Here is an 18,615-nt window from a genome sequence, read left to right as displayed (position 1 = left end):
CCTCAGATCTTAAGACTCCTGAGTAGCTAGGATTACAGAAGTGAGCCACCAGTGACTGGCTTTCTTTTCTTTTTCTTCAGTGTTAGCTAGCAAATAAAAACCTTTCCAATTTAGAAAAGTCCTATGAAACTACTCAACACAAATCAGTGAGGAGGGAGAAGAATATGTTCCTCCCAGAATTCCTTGCTGGCGATGGGGAAGCCAGGAATAATAGGGCCTCTCACTGTACACTTCCCGGGCCTCCCACAGCCTATGGCTGGCCATCAAGAGTTCCTGGTAGGTGGTTTCCCACGCTGTCACTATAATTTGCTCCTCCAAGCAATGTGAACTTCTTCAAACTTTTTGGGGTCATGTTAAATTTGTCATGGAAACAGGCAGCTGTTTGGCCAATGAGGGCAATCACAAAACTTTTGCATTTACATGATGCATTGCAAACCCACCACCATGTCAACACCATCTGAGAAACAATTCAGCAAAGACCCTGAGATAAGCAGGTACCAGAGTATATGTTAGAAATTGGCACACACATATCTGAGGTTTGATTGTCAAAAAGCAGATAATAATAAGAGGGTTTATTTTTCAAGAGTCATTTGCTACTTTTACAGATTTGTAACGTGGATTCCTGTTCACACACTTAGCCAGGCTCCAACAAACATAAGAGACTTTTGGTCATTAGTGCCAGTAGTAACATCATAGCATAAGCCAGTTTGGCCATCAATGAATTGGGTAGGTGTGTAATTTTTTTTTTAAAGCCATTAGGCTCCACATATAAAAGGAGAAAAGAACCACCAGCAATCATCTACCTGTGTTGGAGTGACAGCCTTTCCTGCCACAGAGCCGCTCACAACTTCAGACTCGGGGTAGTCCACAAACATCTGATAACAGGGGCTTCTGGGTGACCTGGAATCATCTCTGGAAGGAGCCATCTCCTCCTCATCTTTGGCAGCCTGCTGCCTGGCTGTTGCCGGTGCGTTTGTCTTCCTGCTATGCTCTGACTGCACTGTGCTCAGCACGGTCATCTTGGTGAGCAATGCTCTAGGCAGAACATCCATCGGGTCTGTGTGAGACCCAGAGAAGCATTCGCTAATCCTGAGGTCCTCGTCCACACTCCCGGCATCCTGAAGGCCACTCCTCGATGGAAGATGCTGTGGGCTGGCCGTGACCGAGGGTGTGGCAGACAGGACAGATTCTGCCTGGCTGTCTTCGTCATCCTCTTCATTATCATTATCATCCTCATCCGGGCCATCAGAGTCTTCAAGATCACATCCAGAGCGTTCATAACCGAATTTCTGTTTCTCATCTAATAAAACAACCAAGAGGCTTTGTTATACGATGTTCTACAATGTTTTATGTTTAGAAACCAGGCAACACTGTGAGGAATATAAGACAGGGGAGATCCACAGAGCCACCAGGAGCTCAGGGAGAGGCCCTGCAGGCTTATGAGGAGCACAACCTGGAGAGGAGGTTTGTCATGGAACATGCACAAAAAAGGGTGGAACAGAAAAAGAAAACTGGCAAGGGAAAGTCCCCAACATTGCAGCTGAAACTGCAAATGGGGCAAGAAATTAACAAAATTAATTCAGCTACTTTTTTTTGGTATATTCCTTCAGTTGAACTAAAATGAAAAAGTTAATGGCATTTGATCTATGTGCAAAATCACTTCCTTTATATTTGTATTCTCTGACCAGTACTATTCTCCTACTATTTAAGCCTTCTGTTTCATTTTCCTTTAGGATAGGAGAAACATGAAACATTCCTGTCAATTTTTTTCTAGATATGATTTGACCTGTTTCATGATGACAGGCATCATTGAAAGCCACTGTTAAGGTCATCACAGCGCCACGCGAGACTGGGCTTATCAAGAAGATTTAGAACGGCCCCGGTAACAGTCTCAAAATTTTCACTCATGTGACTTGGTTTTAAATTTTTACCATTTGCTGGAAACATCAGAAAATTAGATACTCGTTTTCTTAGAAAGCAAAGACACTTTAGAAAGTCAGGCGTTTTCTTCAATGAACTTTCTGTGTCTGTATTCAATGTTAGAACCTATGTGAGGCAAACGATCACAGTAGTATTGGGTTAGAATCTGAGGCCCAAAACATATGTCTTTGAGTTTGTATGAATTATCCACGAACGAATGATTGCATGAATCAGTGAATGCATGGAGAAGAGCTAACTTTTCCTCACAGAAAACTCTAATGAATCAGTGTGCTTATCACCGACGAGAGCCATGAATATACAACAGGATATTTATAGGATCTCAGAGTATTTCCACAAAAATACTTAATATTTACAAAGGGAAAATACTCAGTTTATAGAGCAGCGTCCTGCGCTGGACGGTGCTCCGAAGGTCAGTGTGATGTGTGCATGGGAAGGTCACGTGCCTATAAAGTGATACGCATTACCCTCAGGCTTCCTTCCCGATGACACACAGCCAGACCAATAGTCAACACAGCAGAGCCTCAAACAACCAATCAATAGCTTTGGTCTTGACGGAGAAGGCTGAGGAGCAGAGCTCAGGAGGCAGAGATGTGGAGACTAGATGGCATGGGAGCCGGACAGAGAGGGGTGCGGCATAGTAGGATAGTAGAAGAAGGATAGTAGAGAGTCGCTAATTGTGGGATAGGGATACAGAAGGGAAGGGTGCGGTACGTCACCTCAGTGGACAGCTGGAGAATGGGAAGGACTGGCTGAGTGAAGTTACTGGCTTAGTGTTGACTCGTGACCTTACCTAAGGCTACATAGGAAGCTAGCAGGGGACAGCTGGGCAGAGTTCTCACAAAGTCCCTGTTCTAGGTTCAGCAATTTTTTCGTATCATGAAAATGATCTCTTGAAAAAGCCTATTAAAACACATTTCTCCCAGAGCTCCATGTCTTGATTTTCCTCTGCTGAATAAATAAAATGTATCCACTCCGAAACTTGTGGGCATTCACCTGTGCGTTATCCTCAAGCAAGATTTCTCTGAGCTGCGTTTTAACTAGTGTTTATTAGGAAATTATCAATTCTCAAAATCAATTCCAACCCTTCTACTGCTTAAGTTAGAACCTCAGGAGATGTCTCTATCTGTCTAACCTAGATCCACATTTTACGTTTTTACCACCTAAGAGCTTTCTCATATCAATTTCTGTATTTTGTTTCAAGTGTATATCCATGACAAGATGGTTCTGTTCTGCTTCCTGGCATCTGCCCCCCGGAGAACCTGCCTCAGCACTCCAGATAAATCAGCACCACTGGACCACAGTGGGAACGGGGGCCCATTAAGGATCTGACTTGTTCAGAATGGAACAAGTTATTTAAAAAAATTTTAAATGCAGTTAATTGCTTTTTAAGTGTTGAGCCCACAACTCACAAGTGTCAGAGCTGAGAATTAAACCCATGTTAGTCTACACTAAATATTTCACATTCAGTTATGTTTAGAAAAATCTAACTACAGAATGACAGAAAGGTCAACAATGAATTATAGTCATTAGGTGAGCTTATTATAAATATGCATGCATTTAGTGTTTATAGGTACAGATATTAAAGACTTCATCTAATTATCTAATTACCAACAGAATATACAAAAAGCAATCCCCAAAAAGAACACAAGCTAATAACTGAACTTATTTTGCAAATATCTTGTATTTTCTCAATCTATTCAAGTTTCGGGGTTATACTTAAAAATTCATACATGTATAGTTATTTTCAAGAATTATCTTGAGTTCTATTTCAGTTTATAAAGTACATATAAACAATTTGAAAAAGAATACTCTCCAATTCTTCAACTATTTGGCTCCACCAATCTGATTTTGCCTTGGTCACCCAAATATCAGGTCAGGATTAGTAGCAGTCACAAGGTAGCTTTTCTTGTGGACAGAATGTGGAGAGGTGGAAGGAGGGACTGAGATCCTTCGGTAGGTTTCCCTCTCAGGGACAAGGAGAGAATGGAATCCTTTCCTGAATGCACTGTGCCAGAAGTTCCTGAAGGGACAACCACTCAACAGTTCGGAAACTACAAATGAGTACTGGATCAGTACCTATTTCTCAAATGGGCTGATGTTCTGCAAACAATAACAAAGACAAGATGGGTGGCACACGTCTACTGTGTTCCAATTACAAAGCCTAGTGACAGACAGTGACAAACAACACATCTGGCCCTTCTTAGAAAATCTTAACTGACTACTATGTTTCCACATTTAAAACAAATGACAACCTCATGGTATTGGACCTACCTTCTACAAGCAAGTTAGAAAACCTGTAGGGCTTGAAAACAATAAAGATGGGACTTGAATCTAAGTTTTTATTAATTATTTCAGTAGGACACAATGACTTCTTCCTATAATGCAGCTGTTCGTGTCCTGGCAATACAGGGATTTGAACTCAGGACCTTGTGTTCGCTAGTGCTGGGCACCACTTCAGCCCAGCTTTTCACTAGTCATTTTTTGAATAAGGTTTCATTTGCTGCCTGGTGGCTATGATCCTCACACTGCAGGCTTTCTCTTCTAGCTGGGGTGACAAGCACATGCCATCACACCCAGCTTCTTCCCTTGATATGGAGTCTCCCAGGCTTTTCTGCCAATGTGGCCTAGACCAATGGTCCTCTGAATCTCATCTTCCCAAGTAGCATAGGGTGGCAGGCATGCGCGCCCCACTGGTGTTCAGCTATGGGATAAGAATGGCTCTCATGAACTTTTCTGCCAGGTTGGCCTCAGCCCATTGATTCTCCGGTGTTCAGCCTCCCAAAGTAGTTAGGATTACAGGCCTGAGCCATCAGTGCCTGGCTGCAACTGTTCTTTTTGTGATGTGTCGAAGACCCCCCTGTAGCTATCACAGACTGCAGAACAGAAAAACAAATCTCATATCTGCTTAGCAAATTTGTAAATAAATGGCCCATCAAAGTTCCATTTGATTTAGGTCTCCCGAGACACACCCTGCTCATTCTAAATGTTTCCAATACTCAGTAGAACTTTGTGTCCACACAAAAAGTTCCTCCTTTAATGCATCTCAGCTCATGAAGGAAAAAGAACATGGATGCAACATTTTCTTCCCAAAGTAAATGTCTCCTGCAATTTTGTCATGGTATGTGAAGAACACTGGGATGGACTGCAGCCTGCCCTTCCATGGCTGACAGACAGTGACACCTGCTGGAAGAGCTGGAGCCGCAGTCAGGGAAGAAGGCCTGGACCTCGGGCTCCTCCACACAAGGCAGCCTGAGGCTCACTCTCACGGGCCTCTGCTGTTAACAGTTGGTCTGCTTTAACCTTTTCCTCACATTTGGAAATTATACTTTGAAAGCCAAATAAACAACAGCAACCTGAGCACTATTTTTTTTTAAATCAAGTATTACAGTCTTGTTTATATAAAATCAAGCTTTATGAGCTCAGCAGTCCAGAAACTAATTGTTACTTTTAGGCAATCAACTAGACTGTCCTGTGTATCTCATCAATGTTATCAGCAACTGCTTTACGTACAAACCCTTAAGGCTAATTGCAGTTTCATATTGCACTGGAAATTTTTCTTAAAAGGCATCAGAAATGTTTTCTCTAAGAATCCCAGTCTTGGTATATCCCATAGATTTCATTTTGCTAGTACTTTTTAGAAAATTTACTTAAAATTATTTTAGAAGTAAACAGACACAGGCTTTAAAATTTCTGATACAAACACTATCTTTTCAGACAGTCAGTTTTATAGCCCTTAAACTCTTAACAAGAATGATGTTTCGAACTTGATCAGTGCACACCGGTAATACCAGCACTTAGGAGGATAAAGGAGGAGAATGGAGAGCCTTCAGTTAGCCTGGAATACACAAAACCAAACCAAACCAAATCAAACCAGCAACACAAATGGTGTTCTCGCTGCCTTTCACCTTATTAAATGGTCAAACCATGTTTTATTTGGAGTTGAGAGTTCACATTCACATTCGTTGCACGGAAGCCCAGAATCCTGATGAAAGCATTCTGTGCGTCAAAGGATGAAGTGACAATAGCTAGCTATATGATTTCTGACACAAAAGGTAGAAGCTAAAATGGATTCCCTAATACACTGAGAACACAAGGACAAAATTCCGGAGGCTCTATAATTTTGTATGGCAGGAATACAAGGGACTGCACAGTGGAGTTGGACGGATTTCACTTTTCAGGAGCACATACTATAATTACAGCTTGAGCTGCTAATTTTATACTAAGTGGAAACTTGTTAATACCAAATGTCCAACTTTCAATGGCTGGCTTCCAAAAATTTGTAATTCTCTCTGCTAGACTTAAAATACATGTCTTCCAGTGTCCCTAGCTTAACTCCATTGACAGTAAGAACCAGAATTCATCTGCTACAGGATGACAGGTAGCCACGGAGCCCCATTTGCCAAAGGAAGCAGGAAAAGATGTGTCTCCATCCCTCATCACCATGCCCACACACATCTATCGGCACTCAACTGGGCACGTGCACTTTAAGCTGATGAATGACCTATGGGCAATGCCACTGGCAGAAGAGAGAACAGATTCAAGGTGCTTAGAAAACGCGAAGATGGAAAGTAATGCTGGAAAGAGACTAACGTGAAGTTGATGGAAAGCTAGAGAATACTTTGGTGAAAAACAAAACGAGACAGACATCAAGAAATAACTAAATATGAATATATTTAAAGAGATTTGGACTTGTTTAGAAAGCCATGATATGACCAAGAGGGTCCTGTGGCTGCTGGGTGGGGGTGGGGGGGAGGTTATCCCCAGTGACCAGGACAGAGGAGAAATGCCAGTATGCCAGGGGAAGCAAGCATTTAAAACCACTGGGCACTGACCACTTTGGGCTCCTTTTTGACTCTACCAGTAGAGGTGTGCTTCAAAACTTAAAACTATAGCACCTAAAATATGTATTCATCTTTACATTTTTTAAGTCAGCACTTCATATACTCTTTAAATATAGCTAACAATTCATAACTTTTCTTCAGGACATAAATTTGATAGTAAAAGAAAACACTAAATTATTCACTGTTAATGACAGCCTTATGGAGTTTACAGAGCAAGATTTTAAAATAAACCCAGAGACATTAAAGTCAAGGTATTATTACCTTTCACTACAGTCTACTGTGTGGGAAAAGTTTATAAACACAGCAATTCTGGGTCAGAACAGAATTTATTATAAAGGGAAAAAAAGAGCAAATTTCCAAAGGAGTCTTTATACATTTATACACATACCTGCAAAACTAGCTGTCAGAAGAGAAAATTGTATCAGACATCACAATCAAATGGCTAAACTCCACCTGGTGGGGAATGAGAGCTCATGGAGCCCCGGGTGCTTTGTGTATGGAAATATTGACCGATCCAGACAGAGTCTGCTCTGAAGTAAATCCAGTTATACTTTAAATGATCATTACTGTGGGATTGTGCACTTAATGAAATCATCTATATTTGAGCCATTTTTTAAAATGTAAATTCCCACTATGAAATAAAATGACAGCAACAACAAATTAAAGTTCCAGGGTTGAAGATGAAGAGCACTGTGATCTCTTGTCTCCATGGCTCTGAACATTTGAGAAAAATAAAATCATCAGGTATAAAAGCGTGCACAGACCCAAAACTTGTCTATGTGTAAAAGAAACATGTTAATCGATCAAAAAGAGAATAAACTTTTCTTCTCTGGAATTTCTGAAAAATAGCCAAGTCTTTAATCAATCTGGAGAGATTATCATCAAAGATGAGAAAATGGAATAGGCAAGCCATCTTCTGGTCTTCTGACCTACTGGTCAATAAACAACAAATTAATAAACAAACATCATCATGATGTTAATATCTATGAAGACAAACACTACTATAATATCTACAACACAACCACTACTTACAGGGGAAGGTGTTAGTGTATTGTAGCCACCATCCAATTTTAAAGAAATGTAATGAGAAATCAATAAATCAGTTTCTAAGAACACTAGTATTAAATTATTTCCTTAAGTCTTATATGGCATTTTTTCCTTGCATTCATCCCATCAATAACAGTTCACTACTGATTATTTGCTAGATACAATGCTAAAAAGAATGATCAACCACAAAAAAAATCCACCTTTACATAATTTATATTCTACTTGTTTGAACGAGAATAAGTGGCAGTGAACACACACATACATACACACAGAGTGGGTAAAAATCTATGTAATGAGGGTACATCAAACAGAATAAGGGACATGAGTAGCATTGGCCGTAAGAGAGTAGAGTGCTTCTTTCTTCAGTATACTGGGACGTAGTTCGGGCCAGCTGCCCTGTGAAGGGGTCCTTTGAGCAGAGCTGCAGGCGTAAGCCATGAATCCTATGGTGGTTGGAGGGGGTTTCTGAATCATGGGAAGCAGGGCTGGGCTTGCAGGGTGGCTGAGTGGAGTGATGGTGGTGGGAAGATGAAATGGTGGTAGAAGGGTGAGGAGCCAAGAGAGCTGGAGTGTGATGGGCCAGGGCCTGAGAGACAAGAAAGTACCAGCAAGGTGGGTGCAAAGAACTGATAGAACCGCTGAATGATTACTGTGGCTGCTGTGTTGTTAACAGTAGCAATGGGTCAGTGCTGAACCCAGGGTTCCCAGTCAGGAGCTACTGGAAACTAACTAGAGACAATGGGAGCTCTGCCTGGGGCAGGGGTAGGCTTCTAATGGCATTCTGAAGGAAGATCTGAGATAGCTTACTGATACGTAAGGCGGGCAACAAGACTTTGGGCCAATCAGCTGGTACTTTGGGAGAAGACAGAGATAAGGGGTGAAGCAGGAGTTCAGGGCATGCCAACCTTGAAAGTCAGTTTTAGACGGCCAAGCAGAGATGGTGAGTAGGCAAGCCTGGAGTGGGGGCAAGGGCGGGGGGAGACTCTGTGTACTTAAATGGAGTTCTCTCTCTGAAGACTGGGATACACGGCAGGAACACAGACCACAGCCTGGGCTCATGTGTCAAGGCTGAGGTGATGGTGGAGCCAGAGAGAGACATAAGCTCAAAACCAGCACACCTTCCAGACATGCCGGACCTTCAAAACACATGCCTCCATTCCACACCCGACATCATTCTACAGGTATCTGGGCTCCCCATTCCCCAAACATGGGCCATCTGAAAAACGGCTAACCATCTATCTTCTATCCCATCTCTAACTATCATCAATTTGAGGGAACAAAAGTCCTTCTGAAAGAAAGTAGCTACAGAAATACAGATACAAATAACAATTAGCACCCACCAAATTGGCCAAAACTTAAATTCTGGCAATGAGATGGCAAGCAGCAAACCACTTCTAGAAAAAGAATATAAAAAGTGAAATCAAGTTTCTATGGATCTACATACTAAGTGGCTCTGTTTATGCAAACTTAAAAAAAAAAACAAAACAACAGTGTCCACAGACACATACATTTAAATTACATGGGCTGAAGGGGGACCCCTAAGTGCCTCTGAGGTGCAGTGTGTGTGTGTGTGTGTGTGTGTGTGTGCGTGTGTGTGTGTGTGTGTGTGTGTGTGTGTGTGTGTGTGTAATGCACTGAGTTTTTGACAAGGACTTGAAGCAAATATGACAAAATATTTATAACTATCAGCTGGTATGAACACATGAATATACATGCACTGAAATCCTCTATACTCTTCTTGTATGTAAAGAAGTCTTTACAGTATTTTCTAAAGCATAAAAGAGAATAAAAGAACACCAGCACTTGTCTAAAACCACAGCTTACTATATTTACACCTACACTGCAAACTTGTAATAAAGGAGAGGAATATGTTTTGTTGGCATAGCAATGACAATTTTTAAGTCTCTTATGACATGGCATTTAGTAAAGATTTAGCACTTGGATATTACGCTTTACTATATTCAATTAAAATCTCTGGAAGAAACTGATCACACTTTCCATAAATACAGTAACTTAAACTGAAAACAAAACAAAACAAAAAGGTATAAGAACCTTGTTTTACCAGAATGTCTGATCTTAATCTGGAGCCAGGCTATCAACTTTGACTTATAACCCCAGATCATCTTGCACTGATTTTCGAGTATTACCAAAAATACAAACCTGAGTGGACATATATTTAAGTCAGTCAGTCAACTGTCAATCAAAACACTGCATGCTAGTTAGTTCAAAGTGTATTTGCTTCTCTGCAAATTTAGGATGAAGTACTACTTTACCTTAACAGTATTGAGGATTCTACACATGCTAGTCAATGTTCCTAAGACTCAGTGACATTAAATACAGATTGTTATAGCACCATTTTTTACAGTTTCACATTTTTCAGACACCAGTTTCATATTGTAACCTGTTCTGGTCAGTGCTAAAAGTCTTATATACTTTCTCTAGCTTCTTACATCTGAATTGCTCTCACTATCTAACTTAGGAGTCACTTCTCTTCCACGCTGAGAAATCAATTCAGGTGGATTCATTTACTGTGTTACTAGAGGCTGTGGGACAAAACAAGTTGACACTTCAACCTGTGTTTTCAATGGTGTCCTTATCGCTTTCTTTTGGATATCTTCTGCATAGCAAGCTAATACAAATTAAGTAAAAAGGTAGCAAGAAGTATCTAGAGTCTTTTAATAAAAATCAGTAGGATACTTTTTTTCTCTTATAAAGATTTTTTCTCTTCTGCTGATTGTTCTTGGGGTTAAAGGATATTTCAACTTTCTGATTAGTTAGATCAGATGACCAAATTTATTTCGCCTCCACATTGATCAGAGATAAATACTTACATTTGTTAACATTGTTTACAAAAAAAAGAGAAAATTCAGCCAGTTAACTTTTCCAAAGTAATAATTGTTTCTGAGAGGCAAGCACATCATATTCCACATGTCTCATTGGACATTTGAGGTTTGAGGCCATGTACTAAAATAGGGTTTGAAGTCTTTCAGAGAAGACACATGAAAGCACTACGGAGTCTTAATGAGGGAAAATGCTTCCCTCAAGGGAAAATCAGAGGAGGCTTCAGAGAGGGGGTGGAGGGATTGTGACCAGGTCAGACGGGGAAGACACACATGAAGAACAAGGACAGGTAAAAGAGAGGCTGTGAGGGAGAGGCTGTGGAGAATGAGATCGATGTCACATACCAGGAAATTCAAGCATAAGTGTGGGCTAGAGAGAGAGATGGAAAGCATGAAGAAGCAGGTAGGCAGCAAGTTATAAAGGATTCTGATTATTTATTTGGAGGCAATGGGAACCGATGAAAAACTTTAGTCAGAAGTGCAGGGTGATGAGACACGTGTGTCAGAAAGATTAACATCAGTGTGGACAGATAAAATGAGGGAAGAAAAAAAACTGAGATGGGAAAACTGAAGGGGAGAGTTTGTCACCCATATAAATGAGGAGTAATGGAAACAGGAATTAAGCAGTACCAGTGGGGATAGAGTGCGTGGATGCAAAAACCCAGGATATTGCAAATAGCATTTACGAAAAATCTGGTACAAAGCCTTACCTGATTCTTCTGTGTCCTGTTCATCTATTAAAGCCACCGAGACACCTAAATCCACACATTTCTTGCTATGTGCCTTGGACTTCATGTGTTTTGTCAGATTTCCTTAAGGTAAAAGAATGTCCATTAAGCTTAGGTAACATTTTGTCAACAATGGAAAATTTAAACAACTCCAAAGACAAACGTTTGGATTTTAAAAAAATACTGGTAAGAATCAGTTGTAATAACTTTGCTATTTGTTAGAAATAGTGACCTTTTACAAATTTAACCTTTTACAAATTTGACAGTGTCTAATTCTGCATATGGCTTGTTTTCACCATTCCTTATTTCTTATGTATACACACATGGAAAGTGTAGTCTGTTCGGATTATACTGTGATCGAGTTCGTGAGGTGCGAATCTTCCTCTAGTTGTCTGTTGGCTTTCTCTTAGAGTGATTAATTTCCTTGCAGTTTTTAGTTTTAACTGGAAGCTAATCTTCAGCAAGATTTATTTCCCAAGGAGTCTTATGGGCCATGCACTGTAGAAATACCTTACAGTGGGTATTCAGTTGCTTTATCCTGGTGCCTTAACAGTTTTGCTGGTTTCAGATAACTTTTGTTTTTGTTTATTTGCTTGTTTTGCACACATTGGTATAGGGTTTTGTTATTAAGCAGGCAGTTTATTTTTCCCCTGGCCTAAAGTCAATGAACAAGAGAATACTGAGTATATATAGACTGTGTCTCAAAAACATCAACTAACAAAAAAAACCAAAACCATCCTAGGTATGTAGGCATAAACTGGCCCTTGATTTCCTTACAGACTTTAAACTTTCTAAGCATGTGCTTATCATGGTAGCTGTACATTTCTCTTTATTTCTGGTGTCTTATTTTACACTTTGAGCTCAACTATGACAAACTATTATGAACAGTACTTCTGTGTGTGTGGAACAGGAAAAAGGATTTCCCAAATTCATTTCACTTCACATATAGACTAGACGTCTCCTAGTAGTATCTGCGGAGATGTTAATATGGATCTCTGTGTGCACCCTGGGCACGCCCAGGAGCACACTGGCACCAACTGACCATGAGTGGAAGGGAGAGCTCAGATTCCCCCAGGCATATCAAGCTCCTTGAGTATATAGATCACACACAAACACACTGCCAACAAGGGCATAGTCTACCTTAGTCTAAATACTGAATTTGATACAAGAGACAAATTAGTATAGGAGAAGAGCCTTTAAAAGACCTAAAACTGTCTGAGTCATTGGTAAAAATTTGGGGCTTAGAGTAGCCCAGTTATGAAGATGCCATTTCTTGAAAAACACACCAAGACTATAAAAGTGGCCATACTTCTATTATTAATTCTAGATTGTATGATTTTGCAGCCCATAGGATCTCAAAGCTAAATGTTTAATCTCAAGTTAAAAAGTTGCATGAATGTCTAACACCCTCAAAACTCTGACTTCTGTTATTTGGGGGGTATCACCTGGCTTACTGTCAATGACTGGCATGTACACTATATCTTACTTTCTTAGGGCAAGATATAAAGCTGATTGGCCAAATGTCAAGTTACCAAGGATGATAGGTATACAGATGTTAATTATAATCTCTTCTCTGTATGATCTTCAAAGTCTTCATATTACAAAGTAGTAAAAAGGGTTCAGCACTCTAATGTACCTGAGATTCCCACTTGTAAGTCAAAATGCTTTCAGTGTAATAATATTACAAAACAAATTATAAGGTCTACTAATATTCTTTCAGAATGATTTTGTTTTGTAGACAGCCGTAACAGATTTTCCATTTTTAAGAAGTTAATGTGTAATTGTAATTTAAAAAATTTACGAATGTAAGTTTCTAATACATAACCTCGCTCATAACTTGAGCTCATATTCATCAATTTCCTAAAAAGTAAAAATAAAATTTACATTTTACTATGAAAATAATTTTAAAGTATAAATATCCCCTTCCAATGTTATAGACTTCTGTATTAATATGTTAATAGATAAATTTCCAGATATATTAAAATATCTAAGTCACTCAGAAAGCATGGGGTACTTCTTTCTGAATTTCTGTAATATATATGTAGTCATATATATGCAGTCATATATAGTCATACTTTATGTATATATGACTATATTCTGCAAAGATGAAAGTTCATTGCATATTTTTTCTCTTATAATCTTTAAAGCAATATCATAAAAGTAAAAGCATTTTGAAATTGTATTAGTGAAATAAATAACACAAATGATTAAAGATCCCTAAGAATCGCCATCAGAAACATCAACTTTCCATGGTAGAAATTACTGTTTTGATAGCATCATGTTATCTTTGCACACGTATTTATGTAGTATGCGGTGGCACTGCTATATTCCTTGTTAACTACAACACATTAATAAGAAATAGACTAGATAGACAATAGGATGAGAGTTGGGCAACATCTTTCACCTAAGTAAACAAAAAAAATCATATTTTTGACTACCTTTAAAAGGCACTCTGGAATCTGCTTTTTGTAGACTGACAAAAGGAAGAGTTCAGAAAGGAAGTATGCTGAGAAAAGGGCAATAATGAATTTAAGATATTTTATTGACCAGTCTCTAACTAGATAGCCTTACTGAAATAAATATTTACCATCTAATTCCAAATGGTTGATCGGACAAAACAGAAAAGTTGTTGGAGTTCATTGCTCCAGCATACTAAAGAAATACAGGTCATGAAAACCACTAACAATGCCCCTTTCTGTACTGCCCGTGGCTTAAACATTCTTCTAAAATTCTGCATGACATTCTTTATTGCGCTCAAGTCAATACCGGGGGACTAAGTATCTTTCCCTGCCAGAACAAAACAAAACACCTCTGAATTTTCACTTGGTTTCCCACTTGTTGCTTTCTTGCTTGCCCTTGTTTTATGTATAGGATTTCTAAAATGCCATTTCCGTTTCTGCCTTCCAGTGAAAAATACTCCTTTAATATTGTACCTCGATTATCTTGTGTTTGGCAGTATCATTCTGTACTAGGTAATCTTTGATTATTAATGTTAACCCCTTAAACATGCTCCTGGTCTGATAGTGGAAATTAACACATGCTTCTTAAATCACAGGATGAAAACCCATCAATAAACTGGGTTTTAGTTACTGCCAGAGGCTGCCCTGAAAACTAGGGAAGTAAATAGGGAAGTCTGTCTCCAAGGTGATGCTACATCAATATCAAAGAATTACCAAGTGACTGTTCTTCCAACTCCTCTGACTTCTTAAAACTTTTCAGAAATATTCAAAGCTATCTGAAGAGCACTTCCTATAATTTTTTTTCTCAGATATCACTGACATTTGGGCTGGAAAGGTGGCTCAGTGGTAGAGTGGTTGCCTTGCATGCATGAGGCCCTGGGTTCAATTCCTCAGCACCACATAAGCAGAAAAAGCTGGAACTGGCGCTGAGGCTCAACTGATAGAGCACTAGCCTTGAGCTGAAGAACTGAGGGACAGAGCCCAGGCCCAGAGTTCAGGCCCCACTACCGACAAAAAAAAAAAAAAGATATCACTGACATTTGAAGAGAGGAAGTTTGAAGATATTTAGTTCTTTCATTACAACTTTCTTCAATGTTAACATATAGCCAAAAATGTGGCAAATTTTGCTAAAGAGCAAGTCAAATAAAAAAAAAAACTGAAGAAAACAAAAGAAAAAAGCAAATGGTAACTCAGAATAAAAATAGTTTTTATAAAAATTATTATTCTTCATAGCATTATTCACCATAGCTAAGATATGGAACCAACTTAAATGCCCCTCAGTAGATGAGTGGATCAAGAAAATATAGTAAATATATACAATGGAATTCTTTGCTTCCATCAGAACGAATGGCACCACCCCATTTGTTAGGAAATGGAAATACTTGGAAAAAAAATCATATTAAGTCAAGTAAGATAGTCCCAAAGAAATTTAGGTCCCATGGTTTCCTTTATTTGCAATAATTAGTATACGTATAGGATAATCTTATCAGATGAGCTGAAAAGCTCAAAAGTTACATATATATGACCATATAAGAAGATACTAAATGAAATGAACCCCAAGATCTGGACACAAGAAGTCTGTCTTTGTTGATGCTATTTTAAATGTCCTATGTGATTTTTTTTTGTTTCCTTTGTATGTTCTTCCCCCTATGGTATATCCCCTGTTGTCAGTGTACTTGATTTTGGTGCTCTGCATCTTGTATATACAATTGTCTAACCTGGGGAGGGGAAGGGGAATAACAAAACGCTGAAACAAGGACACAGGATCACCCATTGCAACAACGATACCCACAAGACAATATTATCAGAAACGAACTTCAGGGGTGGGAGGGTGGAGAGGAGTATGGGAGGTGGGGGGGGGGGGTGGAGGGAAAGTGGGACAAAAACAAGGGAAGGGGTAACAATGACCGACAAGTAATGTACTCATTGCCTTACTCATATAACTGTAACTCTTTTGTTCAGCATCTTTACAATAAAATAAAATTTAAAAAATATGATTCTTTTTTATAGACATTTCCAGTCAGGCATTTCTATGATTATACTGCTTTGTTAAAGAGAAACCTAGACATAGTATACAAAATTCAAATCTTTAGAAATTTTAAACTGCTATATAGTGTGATTCATGAACAGAGAGTCTAATGGAGGAGGTAAGCACTATACAGTAACATTCATTATGTATGGTGAGAAACTTGTGCAGGATAGAATTTATAATAAAGGTTTATGATTTCAATAAAAACAGAAAGAACACAGAAAGGATGCTAAATGTATTTTTAATGACTAGTTCAGAGACCTCTTTTAAACATTAAGTAGTAGAAGGGTTATTAGTTTTCTAAAGCTGAAATTTAACTCTCTGGGTAGAAAAAATGCATGATTAAAACAGAAATGGGTAAAAAAAATAGATAAAAATAGGTAAAACATGTGATGATTATAAAAGTTTACTGTAATTATTATTTTTAATCTCGCTTTAATCTTTTAAAACCCAAATAAATTATGCAGGAGTCATGAAAACTTCTCTTTTTCAACCACAAAGTAAATATTTTTGAAAACATTTTAGTCATCATGTTATACAACTATATTTGGGGAAGTAAAATAGCAAGAAAGGGCATAACTGCTCCTTTTAAAATGTTACATGTATTATATATTCTAATAATGTATAATTAACCTCTTTCTCCCAAAGGTCTAGAATCACAAAAAGAAATAAAAACAGAACAATGACAGGATGGGATTTATTCCATTCTGGGCCAGTGAATATGTAAAATCTCCCCAAGGAAACACACAGCCCTGTGTATATATCATACCTTTTGTCTTAAAGGAGAAGTTACAGTAAGTGCAGTGGTAGGGGCGAACATCTGTGTGAGTTCGGATATGTTTTTTTAACATGCTAGGCTTCTTACAACGTATTCCACATTCTTCACAAATGTACTTTCCTCTTCCCCTGCCTCGAACATACACATATTCTTCATTTGATTTATAACTAATTTAAAGATAAAAATGAGTAAGAATATTGGATAGTATATCTTTGAGAAAATAATAAAATTCAACTGAAAGCAATGACATACAACTTTTATACCCAATCTACAAAAACTTTACACACAGAGAATAGAATAAACCACTTTTCCATATCAGCACTTAATGTTCTAACATTCCAATTAAACTTATTCAATAGGATGTTTAATTTAAAACTTTCTTCTTTTGTTCTAAGACACTAGTTTAAAAGTTTTCTTCATTATTAAGTTTATTCACTACAGCTGTTAAGTATTTAAGTATTTCCGAGCTTCACCATAACTGTAATTTGCTTTCACAAACTGTTTTTCTCAGAACTAAATGCAAAAGGATAGCATATAGGCAATAAATGCATCTCTTGTAGAACAGATTTTTTTCCCCAAGCTATTCCTTATCATAAATCAACAGGAAACCCAGGGGCTCACTCTGAAAACTTAGTTTTTAGCTATCTTTCAGACTTTCCTAGGTACAATTTTTTCCCATCAAAATGGAATTACTTATATAATCAATTAATAACAAGTATTTTGCCTTACAGATTTCTGTTAGTAAGCTGATAGACTTTACAACCATTACATAAAATTGGCACTGACAAGTCTTCATTCCCAGGAAAGCAAATGTACATTTAAAAGGTAAGTTTAAATGTACATTTAAGAATAAAATTTGTACTTGCCCTCCATCAAATATTTTAATTCTTCTTGGTTCACTTTTGATTAAGGAATTTTCTTTATCTTGCTCATTGTTAATTTCAGAGGCATCTTTATTGCTGAATTCAACTATTGTGGACTTTTGATTACCTAATGCTCTCTGAAAAGGAAAAAGAAGAACTAATTTAATAAAACTGAAAACACAAATATGCTAATGTTTTATTGGAAATTAAAATATGGCAGACTGCAGAGAAGACAGTTAATTTAATGAAATGAATCCCGAAGCAATAACAGATTCAAACTTCCTTTTCTTGATCTCTTCCTACCCACTATTGTCCCTGACATATCAAATAAAAGTCCTGGTTGGGAGGCCGCAAACTTTGCTTAATGGACTTACTCTTTCTTATGCATAATTACCTTTGCTACAATTCAAATATTTTTCATAAGAGAATATGAGCTGAAGATGGAAAAGAACTCATCATCTCTTTTGGTATAATCATGCACATATTTTTCCCTGATTTCATTCCTTATCTTCTTCCAACATCAAGTCATCCTTGATATTTAACTCAGTTTCCTGCTATGAAATACAGCTCCTTTATGCCAAAATAATCATTGAGTTAAATGTCAAAGTCATGATCATATTCTTAGTCTTGATGTGGTTGGCTACTCCATGGTATCCTATGTTGCTGATACCTTGTTTCTCCTTCTCCTTTTACTTAGAACATCTGGCCATTCTTTTCAATTTTTTGAAGCATAAATGTGCTCATGTTCTGTTGTGAATAAGAGTCAACTCCGTAGCTACTGGCTGACAGACTCCTTTCTCCAGTGAGCATTCATTTGACCTCTCTCCCTGAAACTCTTGAGACCCAAATCTAGTCATGTATTTCCATACATCTCTTCCAAGATACTTGGTATTTAACGACAGCACACATGTATATGTGTATGTGTGCGCTCTGGTTATTGAACTCAGGATCTCATACCTGTTGAACTCAAACACAAGCTGTACTTGAGTTCCATACCCAGCCTAAAAGAACCATTTTCATGGTGCAACAGGAATATACATAAATCTTTGCTTACATTGTCATGATTAGACTTCATCTAAGATTCTGATT

The 18,615-nt window shown here is 38.2% G+C and overlaps 1 protein-coding gene across 2 annotated transcripts in view; it reads right to left on the bottom strand.

Moving 5' to 3' along the window:
- Window positions 1-18,615, bottom strand: part of Hivep1 (HIVEP zinc finger 1) — a 121,562-nt gene that overhangs the window by 1,742 nt on the left and 101,205 nt on the right. For both annotated transcript variants that reach the window (XM_042678537.1, XM_042678538.1), the window contains 4 exons: window positions 17,530-17,663; window positions 16,655-16,830; window positions 11,380-11,481; window positions 804-1,300 (listed from right to left, as the gene is read on the bottom strand). In XM_042678537.1, the coding sequence (XP_042534471.1) occupies window positions 804-1,300; window positions 11,380-11,481; window positions 16,655-16,830; window positions 17,530-17,663 (909 nt within the window). The remainder of the gene's footprint in view (window positions 1-803; window positions 1,301-11,379; window positions 11,482-16,654; window positions 16,831-17,529; window positions 17,664-18,615) is intronic.

Source organism: Dipodomys spectabilis, unplaced genomic scaffold (genome assembly GCF_019054845.1).
Source record: "Dipodomys spectabilis isolate Male_0828 unplaced genomic scaffold, ASM1905484v1 ptg000045l, whole genome shotgun sequence".
Taxonomy (NCBI): Eukaryota; Metazoa; Chordata; class Mammalia; order Rodentia; family Heteromyidae; genus Dipodomys; species Dipodomys spectabilis.
Note: the sequence above shows the minus strand (reverse complement) of the source record. Positions and strands in the feature narration are given on the sequence as shown.